At 50.6% G+C, this 10793-nt stretch overlaps 1 protein-coding gene across 3 annotated transcripts; it reads right to left on the bottom strand.

Moving 5' to 3' along the window:
* Positions 1–1156: 1156 nt before the first annotated feature.
* Positions 1157–9497, bottom strand: SSTR5 (somatostatin receptor 5). 3 transcript variants are annotated; one of them, XM_086759776.1, is made up of 2 exons: positions 9453–9497; positions 1157–3152 (listed from the first exon to the last, which is right to left on the bottom strand). In XM_086759776.1, exon 2 carries the CDS (start codon positions 3086–3088, stop codon positions 1976–1978), a length of 1113 nt encoding a protein of 370 aa, XP_086615902.1. In that variant the 5' UTR covers positions 3089–3152; positions 9453–9497; the 3' UTR covers positions 1157–1975. The 3 variants fall into 3 exon arrangements, with proteins under 3 accessions (XP_086615902.1, XP_086615903.1, XP_086615904.1); XM_086759777.1 differs by lacking the exon at positions 9453–9497 and adding an exon at positions 8358–8729; XM_086759778.1 differs by lacking the exon at positions 9453–9497 and adding an exon at positions 3764–3867.
* Positions 9498–10793: the final 1296 nt, after the last annotated feature.

The raw sequence follows: 10793 nt of genomic DNA, 5'->3' as shown, positions 1-10793 counted from the left end.
TACCTCTGCTGCATGCACGGGGCACCCTCCCTCTGTGAGAGCATTAATTATTACTGCTGCTTGCAAATGATCTGTGAACTAAAATGGGTTTTTCTAATTCTGTCACTGGAGGAGAACTTCTGGCTAATCAACTGGAGGCAGATGGGGTTGGCAGAGATGACACAAAGGCCTGCACTAATTACTCCACGTGTCTCAAGAACTGATAAGAGAGTTGATTTATGCCTGGAACAGCCTGATAATTCCGGAAATAATAGATATTGCATGGCTTAATTAATCAATGTAAACCTGGTTGTGCTGTGATTTTGAATTAACGACCATGGTGTAGCGCAGGTGTATAGAAGGTGGGCTGCAGCCTTCTACTGTGAGAAGCCCAAATGGCCCAATCCAGGGGCCAGGCTCTGGATACATCCTGCAGTTGTCTCTTATGGGATCTGGTGAGTTCTTGCACGCTTGTGCTTGGGGAATATGAGTGTGGCCATGTACGATGGCACGAAAAAGGAAAATGGTACATATATCATAGAATCATGGAATGGTTTGGTTGGGAAGGGACCTTTCAAGGCCATCTGGTCCAACCCCCCTGCAAGTAGCAGGGACATCTCCAACCAGATCGGGTTGCTCAGAGCCCAGTCCAACTGAATATTTCCATGGATGGGACATGCACCACCACTCTGGGCATATACACACAGCAACAGTGGGTAGGGGACAGGACTTACTGAGGAATCGGTCCCTCCTGTGAGTTCGTGCTAAATCATTGCATCAGGGGTCAGCAGGTTTAAGGCCTGAGTGGTTTTAGCTGAGGCTATCGCCCTGTCTAGAGTGCATGATCCTCAGGGCTGGAGGTGGCACAGGCAGGTCTGTTCTCCACCTACACAGATGAGAGGGGACACCCTTGGGTGGGAGTGAAGGCTCTGCCCACCTGGAGCTACAGGTCCCACTGTTTGATCTCACTTCATCTCCAGAGCTCCCAAGCACCAGGAGGCACAGTGACTTTCCATTCGGTGTCTGAGCAGGACAGAGCCCCACGGGTCCCTGTACTTGGCCCTGCCATACTAAACTCTACCGCATCTACGATGGTTTAAGCATCAAAGACTCAGCTAAATCCTCTTTTTGTGGGATGCCTGACAGTGCTTCGTGAAGCCATGAAACGGAGTCAGAAGGGGATTGAACTGGTTTTAATTTCTGAAAATACAGTTTAAATTGACGTCCATACTTACATTCAGAACCAATAAATACACACAACAGCTTTCCAGGACTCCACGATCATCGTCACTTACATAATAATAAAGTGGTTACATTACACTTTATATGCAGTTTGGTTTAGAATGTGAAAGTATTATGAATACATTGAATCTTTCCAACAACGTTTTCCTAGCCTTAATTTTATTCTTTCTTTCTGTGTTTGAAAGATTCCTGAATATGGTGACTCTCTTCTGTGGGTTAATGACCGTAAAATGATGTAAATGGACTACACAGCACTCTATAACCATGGCTCATACACAATTTCAAGATCAGTGCTGTGGCCTTTTTTTGTACAAAACTTCCTCTTGGGAAATAGTGTTTTTCTTTTAAGAGATCCCCTTGAACACTTCCAAAGACATTATCTGAGCTGTTTTCTGCTTTGGGCTGATCCCAACAGTGCAAAGCAGCCGTAAACTCAGCTTAACGTGGGAGTTAAAGCAGGTTTATTGTTGTTTTGCATCACTAGAGCAGTACAAAGCCGGCAGTGTGTACCAGTAAACCAGTTCTCTGGTGGTAACACACATCTGGCTTTGCTATAACACCATAAGAGCTTCCCACAGCCCAGTATAGCCCATAACATTTTTTAGTGGGGAAAGGGAGGGGACTAAAGAGAAGTCTATGTACATTTATTTGAGCTTGTGGGTTTCCAGATTTTAGTTTTGCTATGAATTCATCTCTCCGTTAAGTCCCCAAGTTCTCCAGGTCTACAAGTGCTCTGCAGTACCAAACCATGCTCTTAGACCTTGCTAGTCTGCATATGTCCATTGAATTCAATATTCCTCTGGGTTAACATCGACTCCTGCAAGCGGCTGCTGTTCTCTTGTCTGTGTTCAATGGGGTCACCGTCCTCTACACCATTGCCCTTTCGGAGGCAAAGGACTTTCTGAAAACTCTGCTTGAAGTTATCAGAAAGAAATCCATAAAGAATGGGGTTGGCACAGCTGTTTGCATAGGAAAGGACCACCACAAAGAAGTACACTCCTACCAACACAGGGTCTTCTGGCAGTATAAATACCAAATTGACAATGTTCATCATGTAAAATGGGAGCCAGCAAAATACAAAGACCACCACAATGATCACCACCATCCTGGTCACCTTCCTCTCTGATCTCCTGCGCCTTGTAGACCCAACTCGGATCCCCGAAGATTTTACTTTAATCACTATCAGCAGGTAGCAGAGACAGATCACCAACAACGGACCAAAAAACCCAAGGACCGATGTGTAAATGATGAATGCTGCTGACCAGATGTTGACAGGCTCTGGCCAGTTCATGTTGCAGGTCTGAAAGTCTTTCTGCACATCCGAAAAGATGATGACTGGAAGCACCACCAAGAATGAGAATGTCCACACAGTCATGCTGATGAGCTTGGCCACCCTGGGACGTCTCCACTTGGTTGATTTAATGGGATGAACTACTGCCAGGTAGCGGTCCATGCTCATCACAGTCAAACAAAAAATACTAGTGAATTGGTTAATGCCATCTACAGTCATAACCAGCCTGCACAAAAAGGAGCCAAAAGGCCAATAGGAGATGGCATTCTGGGTGGCCAGGAAGGGCAGGCCCAGCATGAAGAGTACATCAGCAACAGCTAGATTCAAGATGTATATGTTGGTGACGGTTTTCATCTTGGCGTAGCGCAAAACCACGTAAATGACCAAAGTGTTGCCGCTGAGTCCGACTGCACATACGAGGAGGTAACAGACGGGAATCAGGACTTTGTGGATGTATTTGAACGAGGGCTGCTCCGAGAGCGTCCCATTCTCTGTCACATTTGTGAGCAATGAGGAATTCACATCGCTGGAACTGGCTTCTGTGCTAAACGTGCTGGAGAAGTATAAAGGATCCATAGCGTTTACTCCTTAGTTTTTCTTTTAAGGCTGAGTGAGATTAAACTTCATGGGCATCTTGTTCCTAGAAAGACAAAAAAAAAGGAAGAAAAAGAGAGAAAGAGTGAATTCCGAGTAGATTAAGTTTTACATGTTGTTTAATTTTCTGTCTATAGTCAGAATTTGTGTTTGAATTGGGCAGTTAGCATGTGTGATGAGATCGATGCCTGAACAAAGGAACTGCTGCACAACGAGAGAGCCCAAGCTTGTCCCAGTAGACGGTGGTGTCTGCTTAGTTTTCACAAGCTCCGTGCAGCGGGGCCAGGGCCATCACACTTCACAGTCAGAGGCAGATGCATCCCTGCAGCGAAGGAGTCTGTACGCCCCGGCGTGTGGGCTGTTCGGGTCCAAAGCCTTCTGGTAGCAAGGCCAGTCCTTCCTCTGCTAATGAGAAATGCTAATTCTTGCCCCCTGTGCCACTTGGCAAGCCAACTTTACCACTCGACTGTGTCACTCTCTGTAGCCCGGCATTCACACACTTTCCTCATTTGTGAAATCAAGGAGCGGAGGCGGTGAATACCCCCTGCTTCCCAACTTGCACAAAAATACATAAATCCAGAACCCACATTTCCTCCTAGCTTCCTGTCTGAAAACTGATACAGAAAAGGATAGAATATAACTGTGACAGACTCTCACCAAACAGCGCATACATCTCAGCCTGAAAACAAAGCCTGAAAGCTTTAACATCCAATTTGGTGCAATTCTGCTGTCACTGAGCAGAGAGCGCCTGGAGAGGCTCGGGGACTGACTCAGCCCCACTTCACTCCCGTACAAGCTCTGGGTGCCTTCAGCATCCAGAACCAAAGGCAGATCCCAGCTCTTCGTGTCTGAAGCTCCACTGCCATGCTTCACAGGTCTCCCTGTTTACATAGAAACAGTCTCGGTCTGATGTATTCCAATGCCGCTCACTGCCTGGCAGAACCAATTGAGAGCCCCCGGGGAACATTGGCAGCTGTGTAGTCGGGGAAACAAAACCCCTTGTAACAACCCATAGAACCCTAGGAAAAAAAAAAAAATCAGTGAACCCCCAGGTGGAAAGGACCATGCCTGAGAACACTTTTCTGTGGGGTCAGGCCATGTGTACGCAGATGTGAAGACAGCGACGGAAAGGAACAAGCTGTTTCTTTCCCATCTCTCACGACTCTATTAGTGTTTCTGAATCCCTCTCATGCTGAAGTGTGCTTTTTGTCTAAGAAACACCTTTTTTTTTTCTGCAAGGAATCCAAGCTGCAGTGGGCAGCTCCAGGACACAGACAGCTGAACAACTTTGGTGACAGAATACGTTTTATTGGACAATATGAAAAAGATTGAAAATTTCCAACCCTCTGTTTCTGTGGCATGCTTGACTCACATGAATATTTTTTCATTCTTTGCCTGAATATGGTCTAAGTAGGTGTTTATAAAGCTTTAGCTATAAAAAGTTTAAAGCATCTGCTATAAAGGACCGGAGATTCAAAACACCAACCTGGCCCAAGGCCTTTCCCAAGTAGACTCTGCTGAAGGTACCCAAGGAGGACACGCCCAGAAACTTTTGTTCCCATCACCTGATGATGAGGTTTCCATAACAATCTGGGGGCAGGAATCTGGATTCAAAAACACCCAGCCCACATCACACCCCTGCCTTTCAAGCACGAGCAAAATTCAGTACCGTGTAAGCATGCAAAAGACTTCTTGTCTCCGAGAGGAACGCAAACACCTCCACGGGCTGTGCTTTCTCCTTGGGTGAGAAAAACGGCGGTGGGTGAGAGCAGAAGTCCCTCCAGCTACCAATAGTAATCGCAAATATGCTGTTCTGATTTGGAAATGTGCAGATGGGAAGTAGGTGTCTCACATGTAACTCCGCAGTTGGGAGGAGATGTACCAGAGAAATCAGAAACCCAGGGTGGCCGGGACGGTAAAGCTGAGAGAGCTGCCAGAGCTCAGACAAAGGCTGGCTTGAGATGAGAAAGGGACAGGGAGGACCTGCAGGTTCTGAACGCCCTGCCGTGGTGTTTGGGGTTTAGGTACCGCAGCCACAGGCACGGTGCAAGAGTGGCCACAGCCCCTGACAGCGGGCGCACTGCAGGGAGAGGTCAGCTGAGACCTCGCTCCCCGTGAGCTACCTAGGACTGGACTGGCGCTCACACGGGAAAAGACAAACTCCAGCTCTGGCCAAAGAGTGGACTTTTAAATTCTGTTCTGACACTCATTTTAAAATACTAATTTGTATTAGATCTCAGATTATTTGTGGGGGGAATCTGGGAGAAGCCAAAATGGCACCACGCTCCTCTTGGGCTGAGGGTTTTGATCTTTGGAAGATTGCGTTTTCTTGCAACCCAGACGCTGTGTGGCCCAGCTGGTTAGGCAGCAGCTTGGAAGGGAAGAATATGAAGGAAACGGGTGGTGGGGTGGGGTAGTCAGTGTTTATAACCTTGTGTTCTTGGAATTGCATCCACAGGACCGGGTATGGTGCTGAGATGGGGAAGGAACTTCACGCCAAGAGCAGTCCAGACTAGCTCAGCAATGTCCAGTCCGGGCCAAAAGGCGAAATTTTGTTCTGGGACTGCAAAAATAGCAGGGCAGTAAAAAAGAACCAGTGCTGCCACTCAGCAGGGGAAGGTCGTGAAATGCAGTCATGTGTGGCTTTCATCCTAGTGCTATAGAAAAAGAGGATGGAGACCTTTGTTATAAAGTTACCTCTTTTTTCCCCTCAGTTCATATCCTTGAAATTGCTGATCATAGAAGTACAGTCAGTTCAAGCCCGGTTCTTCGAGCCACCCATCGCTGCCATTCCCGATGCACCCAAAGGATTTTCTTGAGGGACTTCCATGTGTCTCCCATGGAGGAGGCCAGCTCTTCCAGGCTCCTTCAATGGCAGGTGTGACAGCCCCTTCCTGCTACTGTGCTGTCAGTGATGCTCCAGCAGTTTGTCAGTCTCCTCCTTTAGTATTTTGGGGTTCTCTTGGTTTTGTGTGCACGTTAACCTTTACGTTCAGATTTTTTGTTCCATTGGAAGAATTTTTCACCTGTCCCTTCCGCAGCAGGTGGATTAAGAAGGAACTGCATTGCTCAGGTTCTCATGCAAAGTCTTCAGTGTCTTCACTGGGGGACATCCTGCAGTTTGGCAGCACCAGCAAGGAGCTGCCATCACCTGAATGTTCCCCATATGCTGCCTGGAGGTGTGATGTGCTTACAGTCATCCGGATCTGAAAACCGAGCCCAGATCTCCAGGGTCCCCATCCAGTGCTTTATCCACCAAGCTCCCGAAACTACACTGCCTTTGCCTTGTGGCCGCTGGTATTTTGGGATTCATTAGGGCAGGGCAACAACAAACAAAGCCAAACAGCTGCAAAAGCAGGTTTTGCTGGCTGTCCTTGGTGAGCATGGGTGATTTCCCCTCCGTTTCCCTCTGCTATCTAGCTGCCAGCTTGCCCCTCACCAGCACAATTTTTCTCTGAACTTATATTGCTGCTACAGCAGTTAATGACCATGAACCTCAACAAAGAATGACTAAATATAATTAAGACATGCTGACTGATACCTTATACACTTGCTTTGGTATCCTTAATTAATGGATTAATAAAAAAAAAACACCTCTAGGGGACTTTATCTTGTCCAGATTTTTTTCCCTTCAGTGTTTGATCTCCAAGACATCACACTGGTATACCTCACAAATTGCATGCTTTCTGATTAAAACACGTGAACCAAAAAGGACAATGGAGCTATGAATATAGATCCAGAGTAATCACCAGTATAACTCCAAGTTCTACTTTTACAGAGCAGTACCCTGAAAAAAAAAAATAGGCATCCACTGCAGCTGAACATATCTGGCGGCTTGTGTCCCTGGCCAAGAAAACTGAGAGAAGAAAATGCAGAGATGTTACGGTGCAGACCATGCTGCTCAGAAGAAGGCATTTAGCCTTTGTGAAAACTTCTCTAGCAGATATTCCGGGCAAACATGCTTTTGCTGGGCACAAGAGCAGGTATCCACCTAACAGCACAGAGCAGCCCATTAGTGATGGGAGCACCACCACAACAGAAGGAAGAACAAACCTTAAAAACAAGAACAAACCTTAAAACTATCCAAGCAGATCAAGGTTGAAATTCTTCCTGGCTGTGGTTACAATAGCAAAGCAAAAATTACTCCACAAAGTCATGCAAACGCAGAGACATATGCTTTTAAAACAGGTGCCCTCAGCAGAAATGGGAAGAGAAGCACCTGGATAAGTATCCGAGAAGGTCTAATAGCAGCAGAACTTCACGTTCTCTCCCCTGTCCCATGGAGCTGGCCACCATGTGTTAGTGGAGCAATTCTCCACCATGTGTTAGTGGAGCAATTCTTCAGATCTCAAAGATCTGAAGAAAAACTCCCCTGGTCCTGGAGTAAATTTGCCCTTTGGGGGATGAATGTTCATCACCTCCTTCAGATACAACCCGTGGGGCCTCGTGCTTTGCGTTTGCCTGGCTGGAGCAGGCAGAGCCAAGGGTGGCTGCTGCCGGAGGGAGGGCGAGCGGCGGGTGGCGGGGGAAAGGAGGGAGGTAGGGATGTGAATGAATGCTGGTGTGACCTGGCCAAGCAGCTCTGAATTAACACACACACCCAGGCAGGGCTCTGCCAGAGGAGGGGGGAAATGCAGCATCACGCCAAGACCCGCTTCCACTTCTTACAGCTATAATAATGTTCTTGTACTAAGCCAGGAGCTCCCTGAGAGCACAGAAATCTCATCATTTCACACAAAGTTCTTGATTTTCCCCACTCCCTACCCTATTCCACCACCTGGGGTAAGAAAGCAAAAGGATTCAGTTCAGAGGGGAACTTTCTCCCTGTTAAAATCTGCCATCTGATATTTCTCACGGTGTGTTTCCCACTCCAGCAAACCAGAGTGATTGATTTTTCCCTAAGGAAGACATAACAAAACAACTTTCTTGCACTAAATTGGTTTTCTGTTTTGACTAGCTGTATCGGTACTAAACACTGACCAACAGAAGTCAAAACTGAACAATGTTTTGCTGCTCTTAGCACTATCAAAATATTTAGGAACTGTATTTTCAACTGGCGACACTTTGTTACCACCCAACCCAGACCAGCCCAGTGTTTCCTAGAGCGCTCTGCCGAGATGTTACCTGATAACTTGCTCCTATTTTTAGTTTGCAAACAAACAACCCATAAAACACTTCTACTTTTGCCAAATATTTGCTAAATACCCTTTTCCCCCCAAACAAATCTCTGTTATGCTCAGAGATTACTCACTTTGGCTGAGCTGCTCCTGTCACAGAACCAGTCGTGTACATCACTTGTTTCTGGTTTTGCTCCCCGACCAGTTCATGGAAACAGCTCCAGCCAGAGGAAAGTGTGGAGCCCGATGTCTCCGCGCTCGCACCCGGGCTGCAGCCGGGGCTGAACTCTGACAACCGCACACTTCGCTGTGACCGGGGGTTTGGAGCGAAATATTTCTCTTGGAATTTTCTCTGTTGGCATCGACTGATGTTGGGGACGTGCCGGGTTCAAAGACAGTTCAGCTGAGGAGCGTTCATCCACAGGCTGCGTCTGCTCCCAGATGCCTTTGGCTCAGGGACCCTTTCAGGAGGACCCGGGCTGGAAGGGGGTCCCTAACAGCTTCTCTTGCTGCAAGAAGTGGGGCAGCTCCAGGACAGGAGCCTTGGCAGGGATGTCCCAAGGTGCGAGGTCACGCCGGGAGCTGCGGTTCCCAGCCCGATCGCCAACTGCCTGACCCCAGCACCCCGAGTACCTGCTGTGCACCGCGCATCTCCTCCTCCACAAAGCCATCACAAGTGCCCAACCTACCCCAGTGCAAACCTGCATTTCGAAACACCTGAACTGGGCTGTTCTCGCCCTGCCTTTCGGTGGGACGGACTGGACACCCACCCCGGTTCCGTGGGTGCGGGGACCCTGCGGCGAGGCACGGGGACACCCGTGCCCAGACCCACAGTGACACCCAAGACCCCCGCTTTGACCTTGACCATCCGCTTCTCCCTGCCCGCCCTGGAGCGCATCCCACCTCTCCGCGCTTCCGTCCCGCGTTTTCCCGGGATGGAGCATCCCACGCCCGGCCCCAGCGAGGCTGGGGGTTATCCCGCACGTCCCCTCCCCTCCATCTCCCCGGCCAGGCTTGCCCCGCTCTCCACCAGCAAAGCTCCCCGGACGAAGGACAAACTCCAGGGAAGCCGCAAACGGGACCGAGCCCTCCGGTGCCCCGTTCACCCCCAAAGCGGGGTGCGCTTTGCAAAGCCCCAGTCTGCCCCCTCCTCATCCCTTCTGCCTCCCCCCAACCACCCCCCCCCCCCCGCATCCGTTTAGGCTCCCCCAACCCCAGGCAATGGTTACCTGCAGCTCCAGGGACCCCGCTCCGCCGGGCAGAGCCATCAGACCTCCCGCTTCCCCCCGGGGCTGCCGCGCTGCTCCGCCCGAAACGCTCCCACCGCCCCCCCCCGCCCGCCCCCGCCTCCCCGGGCCGCTTGGCTCCGGCTGCGGGCGGGGACGGCGGCCGCTCCCCCGGGGAGGAGGGACGGGGCTGGGCTGGAGGGGGGGACACACACAGCCTGGGGCCACCCACTCTGCAGAAAGTTGGGCTGGAGGTAGGGACCCATCGGTGCGGGAGTTGGCAGCCCCCTTCGCCGGGATGCGGGATGCTTTGCCCCCCACCTCCACCCCCACCCACCCCCTCCAAACCCAGGGATGCCCTTACCTGGCTCTCGCCCCGCTCCGCTGCCCCCGCCGCCCTCCTCCCGCACCCCGGGGAGGCGGCAGCCCCCTGCCACGGGTGCGAGGTCCGCGCCTCGCGAGGGGAGAGGAGTGGGAGCGCGCACCCCATGCCCACGGAGGAGGGAGGGGGGGTGTGTCACAGCCCCGCATCTCCTCCCCCGCTCTAGCTCCAGTCCAGCTCCCAGGAATCCTTTTAAAGGCTCCCGCAGGCTGGTGGGGAGCGAGCCCCCTCCCCGAGCGCAGGGCACTGGCTGCTGCTCCGCCGAAAGTGCCGCGGGGTCCTGGGGGGGTGGGGAGGGACCAGTGTCTCCATCCCAGCCGGGACAGGCTCCTGGCCCCGGGCACCCAGCCGCAGGGACGAGGGAGTGACAGGGTCACGCTCCGCATCCTCCGCGGGGAGCATCCCCTGCGGGGATGCTTTTACTCCAGCTGGCTGCGAATCAGGCCCTGAAATTCCCAGCTCCTGGAAAAATGCAGGGCTTCATCTCCAGGCTGCCAAGCTAAAAACTCGGTGTTTGCTTTGCTCCCTCCTAAACTCCCATTGACTTCCCCGAGGTTCTGCTGGGGCTGGAATATTTTGCCCTTTGAATGCAACAAGCAAATAAAAGTCATACGCAGCTCCCCGCTCCACCCTGCACCCTCCTTCTGCGATTACATATATATATATAAACACCCGTACCGGCGTCACCCAAGCCCTTTCGCTCCACCGCTTGCCCCCGCGTACGCGGCGGCGGCGATGCGAGCGCAGGGCTCCCTAGCCCCTGCCTGTTTCCATCAGCATGCGCGAGGCATCGCGCTTCGTAATAATGTATATGATCTTAATCCACTGCTGAGGCTTTTCAATTAGAGAGCTATGATTGAGTCAGATGTGTGAATGCAAAAAAAAAAAAGAAAAAGAAAAAGGAAAAAGAAAAAGAAAAAGAAAAAGAAAAAGAAAAAAAAGAAAAAAAAAGAGGAGAAAGC

This window comes from Chlamydotis macqueenii, chromosome 15 (genome assembly GCF_036417535.1).
Source record: "Chlamydotis macqueenii isolate bChlMac1 chromosome 15, bChlMac1.mat, whole genome shotgun sequence".
Taxonomy (NCBI): Eukaryota; Metazoa; Chordata; class Aves; order Otidiformes; family Otididae; genus Chlamydotis; species Chlamydotis macqueenii.
This window is presented reverse-complemented; position numbering and strand designations above follow the sequence as displayed.